This window comes from Leopardus geoffroyi, chromosome A2 (assembly GCF_018350155.1).
Source record: "Leopardus geoffroyi isolate Oge1 chromosome A2, O.geoffroyi_Oge1_pat1.0, whole genome shotgun sequence".
Classification (NCBI taxonomy): Eukaryota; Metazoa; Chordata; class Mammalia; order Carnivora; family Felidae; genus Leopardus; species Leopardus geoffroyi.
In genome coordinates this window covers 96186885-96214484 of record NC_059331.1, presented here as the reverse complement: position 1 = coordinate 96214484, position 27600 = coordinate 96186885, and the positions used below count along the sequence as shown (strand labels likewise).

General features: G+C 41.3%; 2 protein-coding genes across 5 annotated transcripts in view; one reads left to right on the top strand and one right to left on the bottom strand.

Moving 5' to 3' along the window:
* The window catches only part of PEX1 (peroxisomal biogenesis factor 1), a 60428-nt gene extending 43730 nt beyond the window's left edge, over positions 1-16698 (top strand). The window contains exons 22-24 of one of the 3 annotated variants that reach the window (XM_045494759.1): positions 937-1134; positions 1420-1550; positions 3279-4046. In XM_045494759.1, the coding sequence (XP_045350715.1) occupies positions 937-1134; positions 1420-1550; positions 3279-3363 (414 nt within the window). In that variant the 3' untranslated portion in view covers positions 3364-4046. Of the gene's footprint in view, positions 1-936; positions 1135-1419; positions 1551-3278; positions 4047-16270 lie in introns of those variants that run through there. The other 2 variants (XM_045494760.1, XM_045494762.1) reach the window with 2 other exon arrangements.
* GATAD1 (GATA zinc finger domain containing 1) lies at positions 16032-26811 on the bottom strand. Of its 2 annotated transcripts, none has more exons than XM_045494765.1 (5): positions 26307-26811; positions 25399-25524; positions 23690-23749; positions 19990-20173; positions 16032-17422 (listed from the first exon to the last, which is right to left on the bottom strand). In XM_045494765.1, the coding sequence occupies exons 1-5, from the start codon at positions 26556-26558 to the stop codon at positions 17232-17234; spliced, it is 813 nt and encodes a 270-aa protein (XP_045350721.1). In that variant the 5' UTR covers positions 26559-26811; the 3' UTR covers positions 16032-17231. The 2 variants fall into 2 exon arrangements, with proteins under 2 accessions (XP_045350721.1, XP_045350722.1); XM_045494766.1 differs by having other exon boundaries at positions 19968-20173; positions 26307-26791.
* Positions 26812-27600: the final 789 nt, after the last annotated feature.

Genomic DNA, 27600 nt, shown 5'->3' with positions numbered 1-27600 from the left:
CCTTTGGTTCCTCGCAGGTTTATTATCTCCTTCATTAGTTGTTTTAAAACATCTTTAGTCGCAGATCCATTTTATATTAAACTCTATTTATATTAAACTCTATTATCGTTAAAATAATTGAAGATGAGAAATTTGATGTAACGTTGCAACAATGAAAATGTTGTGGGTGATATCCTTGCTTTTCTAAATTAAAATAGCATTTCACACATGTCCGCAAATTATTTACTGTGGTTCACGATTACTTTATTGGTACAAGTAACAGTTATATTTTTGTTTTTTGTACATCTGCTTTAATCTAAAAATGAACTATTTTGGGGCACCTGGGTGGCCCAGTCGGTTAAGCATCCATGACTTCAGCTCAGGTCATGATCTCATGGTTTCATGAGTTCAAGCGCAGGGTCAAGCTCTGCACTGAGTGTGGGGCCTGCTTGGGATTTTCTCTCTCTCTCTGCCCATCTCTCTAGCTTGTGCTCTCTCTAAAAAAAAGTAAAAGTAAACCATTTTTATTTCAAAGAATAGTAAGCTGTTGTTTTTGTTGTTTTATTTCTAGTCTTTAATTCTGTTTTCTGTTTCTTAACTTCCGTACTATGTTCTCCAACCTTATACTAGAATTAACTCTATTTGCTGAAACTGAGAATAAGGCACATTTGGAACCTGTCACTAGGACATTAGTGTGGTGAATTTAATAAAAAAGCATTAAAACAATTTTTTGTGTTATGGCAGTTTTCACTTTATGATGGTTGAACAACATGTAGAAGACAAACATATTTTGAACTTGCTTATTAATTCCAGTTAATTCAAATGTAAGCTTGTCCATGTTAAGGTTTTACTGCTTAAAATGTTTAAATTTAGCCTTGGTAAATATATACTTCTTTTCTCCCTCTCTTTTCCTCCTTTCTCCTTCCCCTTCTCTCCTTCCTACACTTAACCTTGCAGAGCTCACAGTGCCTGTCTGCACCAAGCTCCATGACACAGGACTTTTCTGGAGTCCCTGGGAAAGATCAGTCATTTTCACGACCTCCAGTGTTCAGAACATCCTCACAAGAGGGTTCCCAAGAACTTACACAGGAACAAAGAGATCAGCTACGGGCAGATATCAGTGTCATCAAAGGCAGATACCGGAGCCAAAGTGGAGTATGGCTTTTCTCCCCCCATCCCCATGAAAATTGTGAAAACTGTAAAAACTGTTTTTCCTTTTTTGATGTGTGTTTTGGTTAGTAAATGAGCTCTATTTATAAAGAAGGGACTGAAACACATTGACCATTTGATTATATGCATTCTGCTTTCAAACAGTTTTTAATCTTATGAGAAAGAGAATGTTTGGTCTCCTAAAAAAAACCTGATGGAAAGAAACAACACATGGGCTGCTACTTTTTCCATCACAGCCCTAGGTTAACTTTTTGTCCTTTTCTGTTTAAGGAGGATGACTCCCTTAACCAACCAGGACCGGTCAAAACCAGTTTGGCTATTAGCCAGTCGCATTTAATGGCCGCCCTCAGTCACACAAGGCCATCCATTAGCGAAGACGACTGGAAGAATTTTGCTGAACTGTAAGTAACCGATTCTCCTTCAGAAGTACAGATATTACAGGGTGACAGTTCTTCACTTAAACTTTTGAAGTTACTTATAGTGAATATATAAAAGGCCACTTCGAGCCAATAGCTATGCATTTAAATACCCCAAAACTTAAAGAGTACTGAAGTAAAAAATGAATTTTCATTAACTGGTTCACTTGATTATATTTGAATTATTTATAATGAACTGATTTCATTTTTAAAGCTTTGAATAAAAGGAAAATTAAAATCTCAAAATGATTCCAATATAGTTTGTAAAAATTGTTCTGAAAAATATACCTGTTTTACTTTCTTTAAATGCATTCGAATTTATTCCCTTGTGGACTGTGGCCAGCACACATTTAGATTTACAGGCTTCTTGCAGTTGTCTCTGGGCACCTTAGAAGTTGGAGACCCATAGATTGGGGACCATTCACGTTAAGGATTTCACTTAATTCAGTGCAAGAAAGGTTTATTCCTGGTTCTAGAAGTTACAACTCTTTGTTTAATTTTGTAGTAGTTGGGGTGGGCATGTGTGGGTACACTGTAAAGGCAGAAAGATTTTCCCTTCTTCCCTTCTTCCCTTCTTGTTCTTTGGCTGTTCTATTAATTAACTGACCTAAGACAGTAACAGGAGAAAAATAATTTCATACATACAGGAGCTCCATTAAAATAGATATGCCATCCTGAACTAAAGAAAGAGGTTAGGGGCCTGGGGCTTCAAAGGGGAGGCAGGAATTCACAGAAGGCGAAAAGAGCAGATGTTTGCCCTGCTGTCAGTCTTGCAGATTAAAAAGTCTTCTCTGGTAATAGGAAACTAAACTCATCAGGCAGGTAAGGGAGGGAAAGAGCTTCTCCTGAATCTGCTGGGTCTTGATCTCCTTCAGCTCAAAATAGTCTACATGTCAGAGTGGCACTTCTGCTCCGCCTCAACATGTATAAGTAATATGTGCTTGTTGTAGAAAAATCAGAAAATAAAGAATAAGAAAACAAATTTCCCTTAATCCCACCCCTCCCAAAGTATACATTTGTATGTTTTTTTTTTTCTTCACTAAAACACTCTGCACGTATTGCCATATAGCAGGCCCGCTTTCATCCATCTTGAACATTCTTTCACATTTTAAATGTTACTGCTTGGTTTTTAATGTCATTTTATAGTATGGCTAGGCCACAATTTCCAATATTTGGATATTTAAGTTGCTTCCGGATTTTCCCTATTACACTAACATGATAAAGAACTTTCTTAGAGCCGAATGTTTGCACATATCCTCCATTATCTGAGTTTGAGGTGGAATTGTTGGAGCATAGGATACATTTTGTTTTTATGGCTTTTGAGATCAGTTGCCTTCTAGAAACACTGTACAGCCCAATACATGGAAAGGGCCAGTTTCACCACAACCCTCACTAACATTGGGCATAATGTCTTTCTAAACTTGGCCAGTGTGACTGGAAAAAAATCTAACAATTTACATGCCTTTAATTAAAACAGTAGGGTTTTTTTCATGTCACTGCCATGTGCATTTTATCTTTTCTAACTTGTCTCTTTATCCCTTTTGCTTTTTTGATTGGAATGTTTAACTTTAGAAAATTTAAGAACTATAATTTGTTAGGTTTTCTTCCCCCAGTTATTTCCCTTTTGTTTCTTAAAATATAATCTGTTTGCAAACAATTCCTTGTCTTTTGTAATTTAGAATTTACATGTATTAAATATTATCTCTTTTTAAGGTATGAAAGCTTCCAAAATCCAAAGAAAAGAAAGACTCAAAGTGGAACAATGTTTCGACCTGGACAGAAAGTAACTCTAGCATAAAACATACTTTTGATTTTGTTTTTGCTGGCTTGTTCCTATGTTGTGACAGTAAAAATGGGGTCTGTAAATTTCTTTTTAACAAATTAGGTTAATCTATAAAATCACAGATTGGCAAACCTGTGGTTATGTCATAATCAGGATTACTTGAGATTAATTCTGTAGAATAAATTGGGATATTTATAACTGATTATCTTATTTCCTATAAATCTAAATTAAATCCTTAGTGAAAAAATATTGTCTTAATGGTGTAACTAATTATTTTCTCATCTGAGGAAAATACATTTCTTAGAACTCACATATTCAACATCTTCCTTGCGTTTGACAAATCTTATACTTAGCACCTTTGACCATTTGAAAATGTCCTATTATTTACTGATCCGATGCTCTGTTCTTCTATCAGAACATGTAGACTTTACATACAATTCCAAATAAATTCAGTTATTCCCACCACCAGAAATGAGATCGTATCCCCTTAATATACTACATCTAGTTCCAAGGCCAAGATCTTAAATGAGGTCCATTCCCCCCCTGATCCATCATGACTTTGTCTGGATGTTCTCTAATCTGTGAACTAGATGTAAACTGAGCCACCATCAACACAAACTGTGTATAGTAATGCAGTAGGAGAAAGGAAAAGGGAGAAAGTTAGGTGAAGTATATAAATAAATACATGAAATGGCAAAGAGGGGTTGCCTGTGTGTTTCTGTCCATTGAGCATCTGACTCTGGACTTCACCTCAGGTCATGATCTCACGGTTTGTGAGATCAAGCCCCATATCGGGCTCTGCACTGGTGGTGTAGAGCCTGCTTGGGATTCTCTCTCTCCTCTCTGACCCTCTCCCCTCCCAATAAATAAGTAAACATTTAAAAAAGAAAGAAACAGCAAAGAAAAATGTACAGGCAGCAACTATTGCCCTTTCTACAATTAATCATGAGGTCATGGTTGGTAATTTTGATTTCTTTTTTTTTTTTTTTTTTTTTTTTTTTAAAGCTTATTTATTTTTGACAGGGAGAGAGAGACAGAGCATGAGTGGGGGAGGGGCAGAGAGGGAGACACAGAATCCGAAGCAGCCTCTAGCCTCTGAGCTGTCAGCACAGAGCCCGATGCGGGGCTTGAACTCACAGACTGAGAGATCATGACCTGAGCTGAAGTTGGACGCTCAACCAACTGAGCCACCCAGGTGCCCCTGGTATTTTTGATTTCTGTCTTCAGTTACTTATTCCATGTTTCTTTGAGTTCAGCCAGAACATCAGTGGATTAGTCTTTTAGTAGGTGGAATGGTCTAAACCTTCATTGCCATCTGAGCTACTGGTGGTCTGTTTATTATCACAGAAATCTTCCATTAACTCCTACTATATTTAGTATTACCACAGGGTTCCATCCATACTTCTCCCATCCTTTATCATGCAGCAGCAAGACTGTTCACTCAGCCAACACTCTAACCCTCCCACACCTTCCAAACCACTGGAATCATCACTGTGTTCCTCTTGTATTTCTCCTTTGCTCACCTCTCAATCAGCAAAGCCCAGAATCACAGGGAATGGAGGCAGAGATTTTGGGTCACTGAGGTATTAACAGAGGAGTGCTATCCCCCTTCCTCTTTAGTTCCCAGACCCTTGCTTATATAGAGACCATGGTCATGGATTCACAGCATATAACAACTGTACTGTATTTATTCCAACCTCACAAATTGCGGTCTCCTTGGAAGGCCAGCTGATTCAGGGTGCTGGGTGTTTATGTTGAATATAGTGAATTCTGCTGGTATAGCCTACCATCTTCCTCTTCAATGTGAAGAAAATTTTGTGATCAGAAAGCAAGTGTCCAGGGGCGCCTGGGTGGCGCAGTCGGTTAAGCGTCCGACTTCAGCCAGGTCACGATCTCGCGGTCCGTGAGTTCGAGCCCCGCGTCGGGCTCTGGGCTGATGGCTCAGAGCCTGGAGCCTGCTTCCGATTCTGTGTCTCCCTCTCTCTCTGCCCCTCCCCTGTTCGTGCTCTGTCTCTCTCTGTCCCGAAAATAAATAAACGTTGAAAAAAAAAAAAAAAAAGAAAGCAAGTGTCCAATGGGATAACTTAACAACATAAAAACATGCGAGTGAGTCCTTGAAAGATGGTATTGGCAGAAGTTTGGAGGACAAAGCAAACCCAATTCCAGAATGTGCCCCTCCAGGGAGGACAAATTGCTGCTTCTTCCCCTCTGCTCATTCTAAGAAATCTGACCATACTTTTCCTGCAGACCTCCTCACTGCCAGTGCTCTAGTCCTGCTCTCACAAATCTCTGATCACCAGGTTATTAGCCACAGACTATGGATTAGCATGGATTTTTATATCAGTCATCTCTACCTCCTGCCACAATGGAAGAGACATGTTGCTCCAAAATTCTGCTGCCTTGGAGGGTTTTCTGTGTCCACTGGTCATCAGGGCTAGTATAGTAACAGTGCCTTCACTTAGACGGGTAGGTCACAGTGGAGTTCTGGGTCTCCAGGAATTAACATTAGCACAGGCCCAGTGTCTCTGATAATCCCCAGAATGTCTGGTTATTTCTCAGGATACCTGGACAATGGTCTGGTGAGTGGCTTCAGGTCCTTTGGGGAAAACTTGGAGGAAGCAAGATCCATAGCAAGTACTTATGATGTTATTTCAGGGCCCTTTCCCTAGACACCTGGCTTCCTCTTTCTTTGACCTAGACCTGAGACTGGGTCAGGTGCCATGACTATGTTGTAACGACGCCAATCAGACCTTTGTTTATTAAGTGGAAGATTTTTAAATTCTAAAAATCAAATAGGATCTTTGACCATCTATTTTGGTCTTCAGGACCCCACAATTAGTTGGGCAGCACCAAAGAACCCTGCGGGTCAGACCCTTTTAATAAATGCACTGTCTTCTGGTTATGGTAGCCACATCCACCTGGCTTCACACATTGCAGCTACCTGGTCTCTGCTATCCCAGGATCCACTCATCCCCACTGAAACCAGAAAGCCCATTTGTACTGCAATGTCTCCCTACCAATTGCATCTCCCACCGGTTGTCACAGTTTCTACGGACAGAGTCACTCAACAATCTTTCCAGCACTCTCTCCCTTGCCTTCCTATGCTCCTTGGCAAGTGAATTACTGAGTCACGTGATTTCCATTACAGCCACATATGGCTATGTGACATAGTTCTAGATAGCACAAGGAAGTAGAAATCCCTGGGACAGACTTTCTTCCTGAAATGAGGGCACAACCTTTAGAGATGCAGCAACCATCTTCAAACATGAAGGTGAGAACCATGGGTGACTGAGGCAGTGCAAGAACACAAGGAGCCTGTTTCCCTGAGAGCACCACTGAGGTGACCTACTAGCCCTAGATGTCCTATGCCCAGATTTTTTTTATATGCCAGAGACAGATAAACCTCTTAATTACTTCTCTGAGTAGGGTACCTATTACAACCAAGATCAATCCTAATACACCAGTGTATTTCTAAGGCCTTGTTGAGGGAGTATTTTCTGACACCCCCTCTATCTTGGGGGACATGGTTGGGTAGTGGTAAGTTGGTGAGTTAGACATGATTCATTCACTCAACATGTCTATCTCACAGTCTTTGAATTTCTTCCTTTATGTTACACAAAGGTATTTCAGCCATCTCAGTGAGGTACGAGGGCTAAAAGGACTCCACTTATTTTTATTTATTACTTTTTCAAAGAAAGTTTTGGTTTATTATTTATTGGAGAGAAAGAGCATGTGTGCACATGAGCAGGAGAGAGGGGAAAATGGAAACAAACAGGCTCCACACTCAGCACAGAGCCCTACTCGGGGCTCTATCCCATGACCATGAGATCATGACCTGAGCCAAATCAAGTCAGAGGCTTAACTGAGCTATCCAGGTGGGTAGCTACCCAGGTGGGACCCCTAAAGGGTTCCATTTTATAAAGGCTCCATCCCTGCTGTTTTTATGCTAGGCCTCATTTACTTGTATTCCATATTTTGCCTCTGAAGAAGCCCAAGCAGCCATGTTCTCACTTCAAGGAGGAAGCAAGAAAGTTAATCCTTTCCTGAGTTTTGTCCTAGGCCCCCAAACACCTGATGACATCTAAGAAGATCCAGATCCCAAGCATGTTCTAGGACATTAGCTTCAAACAAATCTTAGGTTACACTGGCATCAAAACCCCTTACCTTCGGTAATTTATGGAATAACACCTATAGTTCACCTGACACGCACCTTTGGTCGGATCCTACCCTGGATTCCCCAGGGGAACATGTACCCTAGATTCCTCCCTTCCAATACAAACCCCTAACCCCAAGTGACAGACATTCTTTCCTTTCTGAGTCTCCCAGACCTCCATCTGCTACTCTCTACCTGTCACACCACTCAATAAACTCTGTTTTCACTTTCTCTGGCTCATGTTTGATTTCTATCCTGCACAAAGCCAAGGACCCTCCTCTGGGTCCTTGGACCTGGCTTACCCGCATCATATTTTGATGACATGAAGGAACCCTTAGAGGAACAACGGTACCCCAAACTACATCTGTGTAGTACAATTTGACCTCCTCACCATGCAGGGGTACTGGTATGTTCCTCCTCTGGGAAACAGAGTTGGAAAGTACAGGGTTACTTCCTATCTCTGTACTTTTTCTGTGAACTGGACTGTTCTCTGGGAAGAAGGAAATGTGGAAAAACATGTCTGGGGACCTGTTCTCACTCTCTCCTCTCCTGGTGCTCTGACACCACCTCCGGGGATCCCAAGACAGAGCAGGATCTCATGGTGGTGCACCAGGGCTCACTGGTGCATTTCCCCGGGCTAGTAACTCAGATGACCACGGGAGGTTCTTCCTGCTCTCTGTGTGCTCTGCTGGCTCCAAGTTTTACTTTCACCACAAACTCTCTCCACTCTGGCTTCTGGACAATTTCAAGGTTGTTGGTTGGCATAAGAGACTGAGTCACTAGCTCTGAAGAAATGGGACTCTTGCTTCTTTTCCCCGAAGGGAACAGTCCTATAGGGAACTCTCTCTCATGGCAACTAATTTCTGGCTTGGCCAGGAATGCACATGGAAGGATTGATCATCCAGTGCTGTGACAAACCCCTACAGCAGTTTTAGACTGCTGCTTGGGAGAAACCAAGACACATCAAAGAGGAAGATCAGTTCCTTGGTGACTATCTGAGAAGTTGTCCCCGTAAGTAGCCCATTCCACCCACCACTTTGTTCCCCTAGAATAGACTTCTGTCTCTCTACTTTTTTGTCCACTGTCAGGTGACTGTGTCATTGCAGTTCTGGTACATCAAGATTGAATTGAGGCAATTCCGGGACAGTAGAACTGCCTTAAAGATTGTTGGACAATCCTGTTGTTGGACCAAAGGATGGTCTTGCTGCCCCAGTTGCGCTGGGTTATTGGATGATGGTAGAGGAGACACACGGCGTGCTGGAAATGTGGCAGGTATGAAGGAGTGGGATTTACACCCAGGCTGGTTTTCTGTCTTTTGTAGACCACACCCTCCTACTCACAGTACCAGACCTTATCATGCTGCTGTGTCTGCTGTGTCACAGGCTCAGTGGCATCGCTGGGCATGTCCAGAGATGTCTACTTCCTCCCTTCCATCTTCTTCTTCCCACTTACCTTTGAGCTGTTTGCTTCATTATTGTTTACAAGCACATTGGAAACTATCCCATTTATAGGATTTGGTTTGTCTGTATTACTATCGTCACATTGATGAATGGCATAATTCCTCATCCCTCAGAACCTCTCTCTCTCTCTTCAGTTTCTAGGAAACCCTGTGACTTTCATCCACCTCACTCAGCTGGGACCACCAAGGCCAGGAACTCTTTACTCTACCTTAGCTCTCTGGCATTCCTGACAATACTTTCCTAGAATCTTATCCTCCCTCTGTACCCAACCTGATTTTTGCTTAATGCAACACAACTTTTTGACTTCTGTTGTGCATTTGGATCCTTTTGTTGTATTTGCCTGGAAAGACAACATCCAGACCTGTCCTTTGTCTATTTCTGCCTCAAGTGCCATTTAAAACATCTGTTTTGCCAGATTCCCTATTCTCGGCTAGCAAGTCAAATTTCCTCTCCCCGTTTATATTATACACTTAATTTCAGGATAATTATCTAGTAGACTCCATCTAAAACCTTAGCAGAGTGAACTGCTGTTGCTTTCCTCTTGTGCCTGGAAAGATAAAGGCAGGAAAACAAAGTGCAAAATCTGGGTCTTATGTGACTGAGGGAAACCATAGTGTCACGGAAGAATCCCCACATGCAGGTCCTAAATGGGGGCTGCTATGAACATCCCAAGGATGCACTAGGGTGCATCCTAGAGAATTGGGCACAATTTAAATTGGGTAATTTAAAGAGAAATTAATATTGCACTGTAATGAAACTTGGCTTCAATATCAACTGCATGTCGCTGTCCAGGTTTCCCAGCACCACTTGCTGAAGAGACTGTCTTTATTCCATTGGATATTCTTTCCTGCTTTGTCAAAGATTAGTTGGCCATACGCTTGTGGGTCCATTTCTGGGTTCTCTATTCTGTTCCATTGATCTGAGTGTCTGTTTTTGTGCCAGTAAGTACTGTCTGGATGATTACAGCTTTATAATACACCTTGAAGTCCAGGATTATTGATGCCTCCTGCTTTGGTTTTCTTTTTCAAGATTGCTTTGGCTATTTGGGTCTTTTTTGGTTCCACACAAATTTTAGGATTGTTTGTTCTAGCTCTGTGAAGAGTGCTGGTGTTATTTTGATAGGTGTTGCATGGAATATGTAGATTGCTTTGGGTAGTATTGACATTTTAACCATATTTGTTCTTCCTATCCAGGAACATGGAATATTTTTCCTTTTTTTGTGTGTCTTCTTCTATTTCTTTCATAAGCTTTCTACAGTTTTCAGTGTATGGGTTTTTCACCTCTTTGGTTAGATTTATTCCTAGGTATTTTATGGGTTTTTGTGCAACTGTAAATGGGATCGATTCCTTGATTTCTCTTTCTGTTGCTTCATTATTGGTATATAGGAATATGACCGATTTCTGTGCACTATTTTATATCCTGTAACATTGCTGAATTCATGGATCAGTTCTAGAAGTTTGTTTGTTTGTTTGTGTGTTTGTTTGTTTGTTTTGGTGGAATCTTTTGGGTTTTCCACATAGAGTATCATGTCATCTGCAAAGAGTGAAAGTTTGACCTCCTCCTGGCCAATTTGGATGCCTTTTATTGCTTTGTGCTGTCTGATTACTGGGGCTAAGACTTCCAACACTGTGTTGAATAACAGTGGCGACAGTGGACAGCACTATCTTGTTCCTGACCTTAGGGGGAAAGCTCTCAGTTTCTCCCCATTGAGGATGATATTAGCGGCAGGTCGTTCATATATGGCTTTTCTGATCTCGAGGTATGCTCCTTCTATCCCTACTTTCCTGAGGGTTTTTATCAAGAAAGGATGCTGTATTTTGTCAAATGCTTTCTCTGCATCTATGGAGAGGATCATGTGATTCTTGTCCTTTCTTTTATTGATGTGAAGAATCACATTGATTGTGTTGCAGATATTGAACCAGCCCTGCATCCCAAGTATCAATCCCACTTGGTCATAGTGCATAATTTTTTTAATGTATTGTTGGATCCAGTTGGCTAATACCTTGTTGAGGACTTTTTGCCTCCGTGTTCATTAGGGAAATTGGTATATAGTTCTCCTTCTTAGTGGGGTCTTTGTCTGGTTTTGGAATCAAGGTAATGCTGGCTTCATAGAAAGAGTTTAGAAGTTTTCATTCCATTTCTATTTTTGGGAACAGCTTCAAGAGAATAAGTGTTAACTCTTGCTTAAATGTTTGGTTGAATTCCCCCGGAGAGCCTTCTGGCCCTGGACTCTTGGGTTTTTTGTTTGTTTGTTTTTGTTTCTGGGAGACTTTTGATTACTAATTCAGTTTCTTTACTGGTTATGGGTCTGTTCAAATTTTCTACTTCTTCCTGTTTCAGTTTTGGTAGTTTATATGTTTCTAGGAATTTGTCCATTTCTTCCAGATTGCCCATTTTATTGGCATATAATTGCTCATAATATTCTCTTATTATTGTTTTTATTTCTGCTGTGTTGGAGGTGATCTCTCGTCTTTCACTCTTGATTTTATTCGTTTGGGTCCTTTCCTTTTTCCGTTTGATCAGACCGGCCAGGGGTTTATCAATTTTGTTAATTCTGTCAAAGAACCAGCTTCTGGTTTCATTGATCTGTTCTACTGGGTTTTTTTGGGTTCGATAGCATGGATTTCTGCCCTAATCTTTACTATTTCCTGTCTTCTGCTGGTTTGGGGTTTTATCTTGCTGTTCTTTTTCCAGCTCCTTAAGGTGTAAGGTTAGGCTGTGTATCAGAGACCTTCCTTACCTCTTTAGGAAGGCCTGGATTGCTATATACTTCCCTCCTATGACCCCCTTTGCTGTGTCCTGGAGGTTGTGGGCTGTGGTGTTATCATTATCATTGGCTTCCATGTACTTTTTAATTTCCCCTTTAACTTCTTGCTTAGCCCACTCATTCTTCAGTAGGATGTTCTTTCGTCTCCAAGTATTTGTTATCTTTCCAAGTTTTTTCTTGTTGTTGCTTACGAGTTTCATGGTGTTGTGGTCTGAAAATATGCATGGTATGATCTCGACTTTTTGGTACTTGTTGAGGGCTGATTTGTGTCCCAGTATGTGATGTATTCTGGAGAACGTTCCATGTGCACTGAAGAAGAATGTCTATTCCACTGCTTTAGGATGCAATGTTTTGACTATCTCTGTTAAGTCCATCGGGTCCAGTGTGTCATTCAAAGCCATTGTTTCCTTGTTGATTTTGTGTTTAGATGATCTGTCCATTGTTGTCAGTGGGGTGTTGAAGTCCCCTACTATTATGGTATTGTTATCAATGAGTTTCTTTATGTTTGTGGCTAATTGATTTATCTATTTGGGTGCTCTCACATTTGGAGCATACATGTTTACAATTGTCAGGTCTTCTTGGTGGGTAGACCCCTTAATTATGATATAATGCCCTTCTTCATCTCTTGTTACAGTCTTTATTTTAAAGTCTAGATTGTCTGATATAAGTATGGCTACTCTGGCTTTCTTTTGGTGACCGTTAGCATGATAGAGGGTTCTCCATCCCCTTACTTTCAGTCTGAAGGTGTCGTTAGGTCTAAAGTGGGTCTCTTGTAAACAGCACATAGAGATGGATCTCGTTTTCTTATCCATTCTGTTACCCTATGTCTTTTGATTGGAGCATTTAGTCCTTTGACGTTTAGAGTGAGTACTGAAAGATATGAATTTATTGCCATTATGTTTCTTATAGAGTTGGAGTGTCTGGTGGTGTTCTCTGGTTCTTTCTAGGACCTTTGTAGTTTTTGGTCTCTCTCTCTCTCTCTCTCTCTCTCTCTCTCTCTTTTCTCTTCGAGTTTTATCCCCTCAGAAACTCCCCCTAAAAATTTCTTGCAGGGCTGATTTAGTGGTCCCAAGCTCCTTTAATATTTGTTTGTGTGGGAAACTTTTAATCTCTCCCTCCATTTTGAATGACAGCCTGCTGGATAAAGAATTCTTGGCTGCATATTTTTCAGATTCAGCACATTGAATATATCCTGCCACTCCTTTCTGGCCTGCCAAGTGTCTGTGGCTAGGTCTGCTGCAAACCTACCTGATCTGTCTTCCCTTGTATGTTAAGGACTTTTTTCCCCCTTGCTGCTTTCATGATACTTTCCTTGCCTGAGTATTTTGTGAATTTGACTATGATATGCCTCGCTGATGGTCGGTTTTTGTTGAATCTTACGGGAGTCCTCTGTGCTTCCTGGATTTTGATGTCTGTGTCTTTCCCCAGCTAAGGAAAGTTTTCTGCTGTGATTTGCTCACATAATGCTTCTACCCCTTTTTCCCCTCTCTTCATCTTCTGGGACCCCCCTGTGATTCTAATGTTGTTCCTTTTTAATAAGTCACTGATTTCTCTAATACTTAATCGTGCTCTTTTGCCTTAGTCTCCCTCTTTTTTTCTGCTTCATTATTCTCCATAAGTTTGTCCTCTGTATCACTGATTTGCTGTTCTGCCTCATCCATTCATGCTGCTGTGGCATCCACTCGAGATTGCAGTTCAGTTATGGCATTTTTTATTTCATCCTGACTAGCTTTTCCTTCTTTTATCTCTGTGGCAAGGGATTCTAATCTATTTTCGACCCCAGTTGGTATTCTTATTATCATAATTCTAAATTCTGGTTCAGACTTCTTGCTTGTATCTGTGTTGAGCAAGTCCCTGGCTGTCGTTTCTTCCTGCTCTTGCTTTTGGGGTGAATTCCTTTGTTTCATCATTTTGAAGGAAGAAAAGGAATTAATAAGGTAAAAAAAATTAAAAGTAAAAAATTTTAAATAACACACACATGCACACACACACACAAATCAAATAAATGATGCTAGATCCTAGGTGTGTTTTGGTCTGGGTGTTTAAAGGAGCTTGACAGATTAGAGAAAAAGTGGAAAAAATAAAAGGAAAATGTTTGAAAATTTGAGAAAATGAATACAGTGAAATAGAATAAAATGTAATGATGGAAGTAAAATATAATTTGAAAAATTTACAAAGAATTAAACAATATAGTAGAAAAAATAAAAATATTTTTAATAAAAATTGAACATAAAAATAATTTTTTTCTCTTTCTGTATTCATGAAAAAGAAAAGAAATAAAAGAAAAAAAAGAAAATTAATAGATGGACCAGCCAAAGGACTGAAATTCGTGAAATTACATTGTTTTCCCGTTGAAGTCAAGTTATTAGGCACTTTATATTCCGTACACTAAGCAGGTGGAGAGACTTGTAGTGTTCCTGAAGAGCAAGGTTGGCCCAGTTTGGGGGGCTTAGTGCAACGGCTCCGTTCCCCACTAGATGGCGCTGCTTAGCTTACTGGGGTGGATTGTTGTGTGCTTGTAGGTGTGTAAGCACATGTGCAGGGAGGGGTGGAAATGGTGTCGCCCACCTACCCAGTGTCTAGTATCGGAATTCTGCTCTCCCCAACCAGCAATCGCGTACCCATTCTTTGTCTCTGGCTTCCATCCACTCCCCGCTTTTACACTGTCTGTGACCAAGCCATCAGGTTGCCAGGTGGCACCTCCTTCCTGAGTTTTATCTCAATTGTGGCTGTTTTTCCTGCCCCTTGCTTCTGAGGGACTGAAGCTTTGACCTGTTCTGACCCTCTGGGGGAGGGTCTCACTGAGCAAGGCTGAGTGCCGGCTGCACCCAGGAATGTTTGTGGGACCATGCTGTTGCCAATGGCCAGAGACTGCAGTTGGGTGGCAGCCTGACCCAATAAAAGTTCATGGGATCGTGTAGCAGCAGGGTTTCATGGATTATGGAAAATCACAACACACATCTGGCGCCAGGCTTAACCCTTAACAATCTTGTTCCAGCATCAGCAAATATGGTTGTTTTCCAGGGTCCACTGGGGCCTTTGCCTGTGGGGGGGGCCACACAGTTTCTACCAAACAACCTCCCTGCAGTGGAATCGCCTCTCCTCATGTGGCTCAAGGACCCCTGGATTCACTCTGCTCCTGGGAATTTGCCCTTCTCACCAGAGCACTGTCAGGTATTGACTTGCAGTGTTTCAGACTCTGCGCTCCCCGTTTATAGAGTCTTAATGGAATTTAAACGCTCTCCTTTCTCCCCTTTTAGTTCAGTCCTTGTGGCTGTTTTCACTTTTCCACTTTCTCTCCAGCTGCTTTTGGCAGAGGGAGGGTGAGGGGGAGGGCTTTCCCATACTATCCCCCATCTTTGTCCTCTCTTTGCAAGCAAAAACAGCTCCCTGCCCTCCATGGCTTCTCTCTCCTGTTCACCTCTCTGCACCTCGTACCTGCTGAGTTCTGTGGTTCGGGTTAAGATTGTTGTCTTAATACTCCAATCAGTTTTCTAGGTGTGCAGGATGGTTTAGCATTGGTCTGGCTGTATTTCATGGCTAAGAGACACACACAAAAAAACCTTCCATGCTGTTCTGCCATCTTGGCTCCTCCCCTTGGTTTTTAATTTTTTTTTATTTTTTTGAGAGAGAGTATGTGCACATGGGAGGGGCAGAGAGAGAGGGAGAGAGAGAATTCCAAGCAGGATCCTCACTGTCAGCACGGAGCCTGACTTGGGGTACGATCCCACACACTGGGAGATAACCTGAGCCAAAATCAAGAGTTGGATGCTCAATTGACTGAGTCATCCAGGCACCCTGGTTTTAATTTTATATACACATTTTACTGACAGAAATTTAAAAATTTTGGGGGGTACCTGGCTAGCTCAGTCTGTAGAGTCTGTTGAGGAAGAAAGTGAAAATTCCATCTTTATTTTAAAAGATATTACACAAGTATTTACCAATTTATAAACACATGGTATTTATTGTTTTTTCAATATTTCCTAATTTTATTAATTAATTTTTAAAAGATTTTAAGTAATCTCTACACCCAACATGAGGCTTGAACTTACAACCCCAGGACCAAGAGTACCATGATCCCCTGACTGAGCCAGCCAGGCCACCCCATTATTTTTACATTTTAATAAGTATCTTACATTAAGTATTTCTTTTCCCAAGTAGCCATTCTTTGAAATTTTCCTAAAATCAAGTATATATTGATCAATTTGTTGCTCCAAATTAAGAGTATAACCTTGGTGTTTTCTATTTATACCATTAGAAAGCCCCACATTTAATTGTTTAAATGAAATAAATCCAAAGTGAATACAATATGAAAAATACATTTTAATCCAAAAGTTTGAATATTGGCACTTAGCTATTTACAATAGTATTTACAACAAATTTTACTGTAACTTTTGTAGAGATAACTATGTACATAGAGCTATCTACAGTTGCTTGCTTCTAACATACAAACCATCACTGTGTAGAAAAATGTGAACAGGTAAAACTGCTACAACTCAAAATCACTATGATTAAATAAGATTCTGACAAATTTTCCTGGAGTTGAAAAATGCTGGTTAAGTCACGACAGAATTGGAGGCACGAGTGTATGGTCCCCACTTCTTCCCATTTTCACATTGTTGTCCCCTTACTTAGCTGACCTGCATTTGAAGTAAAACTTACAGCTGAATTCTGGACAATTTCATAGAAAACAGGGCTTCTAAGTCTAAGACTTTGTTTTAGGCCTGTTACTATGACTCTATAGCAGATGGTAGACTTTTTGAAGATATTAAATGCTTATGGCCCATTAATCATTTTTATGACTGCCAAAAGGTTGTTCTAATGGTAGTCAAGAAACTACCAAGTGGGATGCCTGAACACTAGGTGTCTCCTATGTGTTTTTCATGAAGTTCACTGTCTGCTCTACAAAATTTTATTGTTTGATTGGAAACCTCAGTTTGAGAAAGGGAGGTAAAAACAATGAAGAATGAGCAGCTCTGTTAAGATCAACAAAATACTTCTGAATCTGTTTGCTGCAGAATAAAGTTTTAAAAAGCCCAGGCTAATACAATCATCCACCTATCAGTTTCTTTAAGGTTTAAGTGGCCAAGAGTATACCTAGTATTTTCTAGATGAGAAAATAAAGCTTGTGTAACTTTGTGATAGATACAGTTGGTCATAGCTATATTTTATTTGATTAAGTCCTTAGAAATCTAAACCTTAATTACCATTTTGTTCTTGTAGAAAAATACAATCCATTTAGAGAAATACAATCCATGGAGAAAAATAGATACCACCGTTCCTAATGGTCTCCCTGGAAATTATAGCCTTTGCCTGTAATTTAATTCCTTGTTATCCCTTTTTACTTTCCAAGTGACTAGTAATAAATAAGCTACTGGTTACTGGGTAGTAGGGAAAAACTTCTTAGTCTTCTTTCCATCTAGGAATTTCATGAAAGAAATATGTGGCAAGTCTTAGAGTACTATGAATCCAAGATAACTGGAAATAAGTTTTACTTTCTAAACTACAAATGGTTGGCAACTGTTTCCTTAATAGTGATTGCAGGAGTGGGTCCAACATGAGTCCATATATAGCCCTTCTCTGGTCTGGTTGGAACCGTGGGAAATGGTGATGAACGTGACTTGAAATATTCAGAAGGTGCGTGACACACAAATTCCAAGTATTCCATCTTCCTTGGAAGATCCTCCTCTGGTCCTAAAAGGCAGTCAGTGGAAAGATTAAATATCTTTTGAACATATATGTCATTTTCACAAAGGGTTAAAATTCCTAAATGGTAGGACAAACCACTCTGGTGACCTGACATTAGTCCTTGACACGTGTATTACTCTGAAGTCACTCTCCACTACTTTTTCTACTTTACCTGTTTAACTCCCCTGAACAGTGACTCAATATAGGAAGGACTCTAAAAATATTAGCACACCAGTGTTTATTATTATGTGCCCATACTGTTCTAAGTACTGCACATACATGGATACTTTGAGTCCTCACAATTTTGCTTGGAGGAAGGCACTATTATTATTCCTGTTCTATGTATCAGGAAAATGAGGCAAGAGAGATTAAGGAACTTGCTCAGGGCCACACAACTAGTAAGTGCTTGGCTATGAACCCAGACAGTCTGGCACCAGCACCTGTGTTCTGAATCTCTATGCCATACTTCCCACTCTAGTATCTGAGGATTAGAGGAGGAGGTGGGAGAGGAGCCCCAGAGGTGATTCTTCACATCACCGCCTCTGCTGAGAACCCAGTCCTAGAAGTCAGGGAGATGAAAGTCCACTCTTCTATGTACCTACAAGCAGAAGACTTAGAACTGATTGTGTATCAAGCTTCACCCATAGGTGAGAATAACAGCAGTAGTTATTTGTCCCTGAGTTCCCTCTGGAAAAAACGAAAAACCCTTCGTATGAAAAGTAATGCAAGGGGCGCCTGGGTGGCGCAGTCGGTTAAGCGTCCGACTTCAGCCAGGTCACGATCTCGCGGTCCGTGAGTTCGAGCCCCGCGTCAGGCTCTGGGCTGATGGCTCAGAGCCTGGAGCCTGTTTCCGATTCTGTGTCTCCCTCTCTCTCTGCCCCTCCCCCGTTCATGCTCTGTCTCTCTCTGTCCCAAAAATAAATAAACGTTAAAAAAAAAAAAAATTAAAAAAAAAAAAAGAAAAGTAATGCAAGTTCACTGCAGAAAGGTTGAAAATATGGGGTAATTTAAAAACTCTGAACACGTTTTAAACTATTAATCAGCAACTTCTTCCTGCAAGTCTATGAGAAACATTTATACCACTTCTTTTGTCAGCTTTGAAATGCATAAAAGTACAGTGGCTGCCATTCCAACTGTACACAATGACATGTTATAAACGTCTAGGATGAATATGTGTGACATGTGGAGGGATACGTAATGAAAATTTGTTAAGATGGCAGAAATAATAGGGACGGTTGCTTTTCAAATTATTTTTAACTAGATTTTTATAAGTCAATATGCCTAAATAAGCCTAACTCCTGAGCAATAAATTCTTTTAATAGAGTTTAACCTGGGTCACTCAGAAAAATCTTATCCACATCACTTGTTAGTAGGTATGTATTGCCCTAACTCAAAAACTGATAGCACTCAAACCCCAACTATATAAAATATCTTTCATATTTTCTATAAAGTTCTTTCCTTTTTAACATTTAATGATGCTTATGTTTCTTTGCCATGGACTGAGTTATAGTCCCACAAATTCATATGTTGAGGTCCTAACCCCTGAAGTGATGGTGTTTAGAGATGTGCCTTTAGGGAGATAATTAATGTTAAATGAGGTCATAGGTACAAATGCAAGCTGGTGCAGCCACTCTGGAAAACAGTATGGAGGTTCCTCAAAAAACTAAAAATAGAACTACCCTACGACCCAGCAAGTGCACTACTAGGCATTTATCCACGGGATACAGGTGTGCAGTCTCGAAGGGACACACGCACCCCAATGTTTATGGCAGCACTATCAACAACAGCCAAAGTTTGGAAAAAGCCCAAATGGCCATCGATGGATGAATGGATAAAGAAGATGTGGTGTATATATATACAATGGAGTATTACCGGCAATTAAAAAGAATGAAATCTTGCCATTTGCAACTGCATGGATGGAGTTGGGAGGTATTATGCTAAGTGAAATTAGTCAGAGAAAGACAAAAATCATATGACTTAACTCACATGAGGACTTTAAGAGACAAAACAGATGACCATAAGGGAAGGGAAGCAAAAATAATATAAAAACAGGGAGGGGTACAAAACAGAAGAGACTCTTCAATATGGAGAACAAACTGAGGGTTACTGGAGGGGTTGTGGGAGGGGGGATGGGCTAAATGGGTAAGGGGCACTAAGGAATCTACTCCTGAAATCATTGTTGTACTATATGCTAACTAATTTGGATGTAAATTTAAAAAAATAAAAAAACAAGTTAATAAAAAAAAAAATGAGGTCATAGGGTAGAGCCCTAATTTGCTAGGACTGATGTTCTTCTAAGGAGAGGAAGAGACACTAGGAGTGTGCACACACAGAGGAAAGGCTATTTGAGGCCTTAGGGAGAAGGTGGTGCCTACAAGCCAGGAAGAAAGCTCTTATCAGAAAGTGATCTTGACAGCACCTTGATCTTCAACTTCTGGCCTCCAGCATTGTGAGAAAACAGGTTTTGTGTTTATGGCACTCAGCCTGTGCTATTTTGTTATGGCAGCCTGAGCAGACTAATACATTCCTTTATGTAATAGTGGAGACTTACCTGTGCCACTTGTCATACTCACCGATGATGTAGGATGCAGGATCAAACTGGCCCCGGGGGCTAGAAAGGGTGGGAATGAGCCACGTCAGTGCGGCACTCTTCTCGCAATACTGGTCCTGGATGAAGCCCCTGATCTGAGCATAGTAGGGCTTTCCATCTTGTTCATCAATCACAGAAACAACGTCTCCAATTTGGTAATAGACTCCCTGGGGGAGACAGAAGATAATCCCATATTTGAAGTGAAAATAAAAACCACAGCTATGAACTGAAACCTCCTTAACATGAAATAAACAGTTTGCAAAGTGGTCAGTAAAACACCTTTGAGATGGTCTAATATGCATCAACATTCATACTGTTGATGCCAATCCTGAAGTTTTTCACTCTTCAATGAAAATTACACACACATGAAACTTGCATCTGGAGGAAACATTTATTTATAATGACACTTTGATTTCATATCAGAATTTTCATATCAGATTTTCATATCAGACTTGCTGAAGGCTACATAAGGCAGAGAACGCAGCTGGGGCTCCTTTATCAGCTCAGTGGTCCTTCTCTGTCCTGTACTGAAAAGCAGTGCTTCCTGGATGAGAATATGCTCTATACATCTCCCTCATTGGCGTCCATAAAGAAAACGGACATGACAAATTCAAACCCAAAGAAATGACAGAAACTCTTCTGATTATAGTCAGTCTTCAGGATAGGTCCTTTCCCATTCACTTTGATATCCTCCCACAAGACAATTACCTGTATGTCTGGCACTCAAGCTTTCATGTCTTTTTTTTAATGTATTTTTTATTTATTTATATTTATTTTTTTAATGTTTATCTTTGGGAGGGGCAGAGAGAATGGGAGACACAGAATCAGAAGCAGGCTCCAGATTCTGAGCTGTCTGCACAGAGCCTGACGCTCCAACTCACAGACTGCGAGATCATGACTTGAGTCAAAGTTGGATGCTTAACCAACTGAGACACCCAGGTGCCCCTCAAGGCCTCATGTCTTATCCCTACTCTACTTCACAGCCAACTAACTAATCCGTACATGTCCTGTGTCTAGCCCTCCCTATGACTCTGTCTGCTATCTGTTGTATGTTTTCTCCCCTAGGTCTTGAAAAGGAAATAATCTCTCCTTCCAACACCTATAATGGCTGATCCAAATGATACTCAGCACTTCCTTAGGTACGTGTGGTTCTCAGCTGGTGAAGGAATCCTTGACTTGCAGGAACCAAGTGTGATTGATCACTACTTCACTCAAAATAGGGCCTTGGCAGCCGGTAAAGCCATTAAAGATATTGTGCGTCTCAACCCTAAAAATAATTCTGAAGAAATACTTGCAGTGAGTGAACTGTGACAGGAGTTTCTCCAGGTGGATCCTTCATTCATGTGTCTAAGGCCGACTGCTGTATGTAGATCACTATGGACAGGTAGGGTTAATGGGGGCTACCATTTGCTACTTCCTAGTTCACATCCATCATCATCTGGTCCTTGTAGACACTACTCAAAGTTCTTTGTCATATAAATACTTTACACTTATGGTTTACTTTGTCTACACATAGAATCATTATTCCCAAATTACCAATGATTAGTTTGTTTTTTCACACATAAAAAAACAGGACCTTGCTTATCATAGGCACTCAAATATATGCTTAATGAATATTAACTCAAAATATATAATCATGTGAAAACAGAACTGCAAGGCAAAGACAATATCTTGGTGAAAGATTCCAATGGCAAGCAGTACCTGGCACATGGTAAGTGTTTATTAACATGTGTTGTGTATGTACCTACATAGAGCAATGGATGTGACTAAGGTACTTGATCTAAAGAGTCCCTTCATTTGCAGGGAGGTTTCAGGGTTTTTGGCAGACAAGAAAGAAGGTCAACACAACATACTGAAGAACACTGGATTAGGAGTAAGCAGAGTGGTTCATGGAGCTCTTTTGCCACAGGAAGGCCATTTAACCATCTGGGGTCTTGGCTGCCCATACTCTTGGCCATCAGACCCAGTGGTTCCCACTCAGCTCCCCCTAGCATGCCTGATCTGGACTCCAGTTCAACAGATGGCAGTGACCTTTTAACTCTCCTGCCCTGGTGCTGACCACAGTGGCACTGCAGTGATGGCCTCTGCAGTACTGGGTATGGTATCTGCAGCATTACCCGAATATCTTGTTGCACTTTGTCCTTATTGTTTAACAAATGTGGATGGTAGATAGCAATAAGAAATCCTGATACTTGTGATAACAGGTCCCACACGCCATTGCCTTTTTGTCAGTTGAGACATGCGTGGAAATCACTAGTACGCTAAATCCTTAGCCAAACCAGTTGCTTCTTTTTTTTTTTTTAAGTTTATTTATTTAAGTAAACCCCACATCCAGTGTGGAGATCCCTAAGATCAAGAGCCACATGCTCTTCTGACTGAGCCAGCCAGGTGCCCCCCAAACCAGCTGCTTCTGGACTCAATCTGTAAACTGTATGTTCAGCTGTGAGAGTGATACACAAATTTGAAAACATGATGGATATCAATTTCTACTCTTCATTGAGTGCTTACTCTGCTGAGTGTTTAACATACATGATCTTGCTTGACCCACTGAGGTAGCTATTTACAATCCCTATTTTATAGATGAAGAAACACGAGAGAGGTTGCCACACAGCCCAGTCACACAGCCACTTGCCAGTGCAGCCAGGAGCTGAGCTCGCTCCATGACTTGACTATTTTATCTTTGACAAGTTCATTAATTTCTCTGTGCCTCACTATTTTCATCCATAAAGTGGGAATAACAGTAGCACTTCATGGAGGGGACTGAATGAAGTAAAGCATGTGACATGCTCACCTCGGTGGCTGATGCATAGCAAGCACATGCTAAACTTCAGCTATTTTATTCTTAACAATGATGAAAGGCTGGAAATACAGGACAGATGTTTGCCTGTGTATACAGACCGTTAGTCTGGGCTAAAAAAAAGAAAAAAAAGGTACACAGTATAACACTTGAGTTTCTCAGCGTTTGGTCCACTTCAGTCAGGTATGAAGCACTAATTTGTGTCACTGCCCCCCAAAAGATAATTCAGATCCCAAAACATCAACAGTATTTAATGGCTGCTGCCTGTGCCAGGCCTGCAGGTTTTGAGGCTCTTTTCTATGTTGCAACTGCTTTCCTAAGGCTTCTGGTTAAAAAATAACAATAGGTCATGTCTCTCCGGAGTAGCAGATGTCTGTGGGCTTTGGATCCCAGGAAACCTGACTTCCTCACTCTTGTATCAAAACATTTTGGACTCTTTCACCATGGACTTCTAGTAGATGTTAATCACCACCACTATCCTTATTCCTCTCACTTCTCCTTAAAGGCATTTTAGAATCTCTGTGCCTCCTCTACCCACCAGATATCAGGTCTATACAATGTCTACTAGTCGAAGCCCCTACTCTGCTTCTCACACAGTGACTGTCACAGTGACTAGGATGGTTCACTCTTTCATGACTCCACACTATACGTTAGCATTTCGAGATACTTAAAATAGTTAAAAAGAACATGTTTCAATAAGCAACTACCCCTCAGCTCTGGATGAGATGTCTTATACCAGCCACCTATGAGGGAAAATAGTTTAGAAAAGAACAAGAAATAATCACATACCGTACAGAGGAGCAGAGACCTTTGGACTAACCCAACATTTGGCAGCATATCACACAACAGGTCCAAATCTTCCCTCAGTGACCCTACAGGTGCTTACCTTGTAGAAGATCGATTCTGCAGTGATTATAGTGGAAACAGACTCAGGAGCTTTGATGGGCTAGGAAAAAAAACAAAAGCAAACATATTAGCACACTCATAGTGTATTATATGTGTGTAGTGTGTATAGACATTTTCCCAGCCATCTATGAGAATTCTGTAACTTCAGAAATCCTAAATCTATTTATTGACAAGGAGTGCAATAAAAAGACAAACGATTTTCTGAATGTTGTGGCAAGGCAGTTTGAATATTTCCATGGCTATTTCTGCTACCAGCAGCTTAAAAATTGCTGAGAACCAAAGCACAAGCTTCTGATTATGCTGCTTAGATCCACTGCATGCACTCTCAAAGCTTTATTACATATTAACATTCTAGTTATAAAAATATCCTGGCTCCGATGGCCATGATAGGAGTGGAAGTCATAAAAAACGTGTAGGTGAACACAAGGTGAAAAAGTGTCTCCTTTGAAGACATTTTCCATCTCAGCTTATCTGTGGAACTACTAGGATACTCATTGTCATCAGAAGTAATTTTCTAGCAAGGCTGAACTAAGGCTATATGAAGCTTCCTTGGGAGTTCTTAGTAAATTTGTCACCACCCAACCATTCCTGAAATCCCTTCTAAAGCTGCAGTATACGCTGTGTGCCACAACACAAAAACCAGGCCTCCCCAAATATGTCTTGGCATCATCCTTGAAGAAAGGGGTTGCTAGAGAAATTGATACTGAAATAACTGCAGGGCATATTCAGCCACACATGAGAGGAAAATATGTGTTTAAGTGACACAACTATAGTCAAATGCACATTTACTTAACAGGCTTTGTCTAGTCAATAAATGCCTCATTTTAAGAAAACTAAATTATAAAAGTCTTAAGTAAATTAGGGGCAACTCTTCTCAATGGGAAAAGAATCTGCAATCTGCACAAGAATATACTGCAGGGCCCCTCTGTGTTTTACAAATGAATATGCCCAACTTCAGAAATGCCTTTGCAGGTAAGTGAAACATTCCTGTTCTGAAAGAACACCATACTAAGGTTTATTTTATTTTATTTTATTTTTTTCACCATACTAAGGTTAAAAAAAAGTAGTCTACATTTGTGTTTGACCATTTTCCCCTTGTGTTTACAAAAATCCTGAGTATTTAACTGCAAAAAAGGCGCTTTCAACTACCCCCAGCACAAGTCTGTCAACCATCTATTTTCTTACAGCAGCAGAAGAAAAGGTTAGCAAAATATTTGATTCATATTCATCAAACTGATCATCATAAGTCAGTAAGATACATTTTCTGGGGCTGTAATAACAAACATGTAAATGAATAAGTTACGGTATTATTTACTTCAATCTTTAAAGAATAAAAAGAAATTTTTTTTCCTAATATACCTGGTGATACCAAGAACCATAATCCCACCTCCTCCTTTGCACAGAGGACCCAATAAAATGCATTTGAGGCTGAGGTTTCTTTTAGACTCATATTTTATATTTCCCAGTGGAAACAATTAAAAGCTAAAAAAAAAGAGAAAGGATATTATTAACTATAAACAGTAAGCCTCCTGCAACAGTGTTAACTTCCTTTCAGGTAGTGTGGACCACTCCCCAGAATACTGCAGAAAGGCTCCCAAGAGCGAAGTCCAAATGAGAGATGAAGGCAGTGACGACACACTACACACACAATGCCATTACCGTAAAAGACACTGTCCACAATCATCTTACATTTTTTAATTTAAAAATATGTCTTCTCCCTTTTCCTTTGGTGGAAACTTTCTTTTCAGCAGCTGGAGCAGATTTGTATTTAGTGTTTCTCAGACGAGCAGACCTCCTGTGAATTTCCTGCTTACTCTGTTATATGAACAATTAAAGAACAAAAAAGATAAATAAAATTATAGAAAGACTGCTGTCCCGATACAACCATCTTACAAAGACTCCAGAGTACGCACTTTATGCTGATTTATAAAAATTAAGTAAAAATGTACCTTTTCCTTTTATGCTGGGTAATCACAGGAACGGGGCTAATTAGAACGCCCTGGGCAAGCATCTCCATAGCCTCCAAAAACGTGTGAACTACTTACAGAAAGGCAGGGGGGCAGGAGTGCGAGTAAGTCTAGGCCAAGGCAAGAACTATTCATTTGTTGGCATTTATAGTAGTGAACAACCCTTAACGACTGAACTCTCCAGGGCGAGGGTTAGTTAGGTATGGCACTTCCTACAATGGAATACTTATGCTGCCATTTAAAACAATGACAATGATATTACTTAACATGACATAATGGTAAAATAACTGTAACAGAGAAAGGTCCAGTAGTGTGATCCTGTTTAGTGTCTGTGTATACGTGTGTGTATTGAGATGTCTGGTTACTCCTGCAACTGTTACTACAATGAGGGGGATTTCTGAAGGGTTTTTAATTTTCTTTCTGTACACTTTCAATTTCTGAAAATAACAAAAGGTGCTTACGATGGGCCAAATCAACGAAGATCTTTTCGTGGTGGGCGGAGGCGGCCCGCTCTAGCAGGGTCCCACGGTCGGGGAAGGCCACAGTGCGCGCCCCCTCCCCGCCCGGCCGGCCTCCGCCCACCTCAAGCCCAATCGGCCTCCGCCTGCGGGAGGGGCCATTGAAGCTCACCTGCTTGCCGCCCCCGCCCCCGTTGCTCTGCGGAGGGGCAGCAGAGGTGCTAGCGAAGGTCGCCGCGCCGAAGCCGCCACCGCCACTGCTGCACCCAGTCCCGCCAGTCGCCCCTGTGCCGGCGCCCCCGCCGCCCGCGCCGCCCCGGCCCGTGCAGTGGTGGCAGAGGATCTCCCCTTGCGGGCCCTTCTTCCACATAGAGGACGACGTGGTCTTGCAGACGCTGCAGGTAGGCTTCAGGCCCAGTGGCATCGTGGCGGGCTCGGGCGGCCCCCGCGGGCGCAGCGACACGGGAATGGCGACCGCCGGCCCGGGCCGCCCGCTGGTCGGCCCGCCACTCCCAGCGACAGGAAGAGCGGCGCGGGCGCCGAGCTGTCCACGAAGGGACCAGAGCGCGGCCGCTGCCCCCTGGAGGCAGGAAGGCGGTTCCACCCGCTCTGCGCGGGACACCTACACCCGGAGGCTCTCAGCGCCGGGAGGTGGGCGCGGAGGCGGGACCCGGCCTGGGAAACTTCCGGCGATGGGCGGGGCCTGCGCGGTGCTGGCCTGCCCCCCCCCCCGACCGGAAGTGCCCCATCCCGGGATTTCTGGAATTGGACCCTTGATCTCCTACTAGGGGAACTGATCTCCTACTAGGGGAACTGATCTCCTACTAGGGCAGACTTTTGCAAACTTTTTGGCCTTAGGCCTGGGACTGGCAGGTAAAATGCAGAACGCCAAATTAAATTTGAATTTCAGATAATATTTTGGTATGGGTGTATCCCATGCAGTATTTGTTTATCTGAAATTCAGATTTAACTGGGTGTGCTCTATTTTTATTTGCTAAATCTGGCACTCCTACTGAGGACCCCTTTACGGTCTTAAAAATTATAATTTAGAACCCCCTCTCCCCCCGCCCTCCAATACTCTTGTTTACAGGAGTTACATCCATGGACATTTATGCATTAGGAGTTGAAATACATTTTATTTTATTTATTTTTATTTTTATTTTTTATCATTTCTTTTTTCAATATATGAAATTTATTGTCAAACTGGTTTCCATACAACACCCAGTGCTCATCCCAAAAGGTGCCCTCCTCAATACCCATCACCCACCCTTCCCTCCCTCCCACCCTTCATCAACCCTCAGTTTGTTCTCAGTTTTTAAGAGTCTCTTATGCTTTGGCTCTCTCCCACTCTAACCTCTTTTTTTCTTTTCTTCCCCTCCCCCATGGGTTTCTGTTAAGTTTCTCAGGATCCACATAAGAGTGAAACCATATGGTATCTGTCTTTCTCTGTATGGCTTATTTCACTT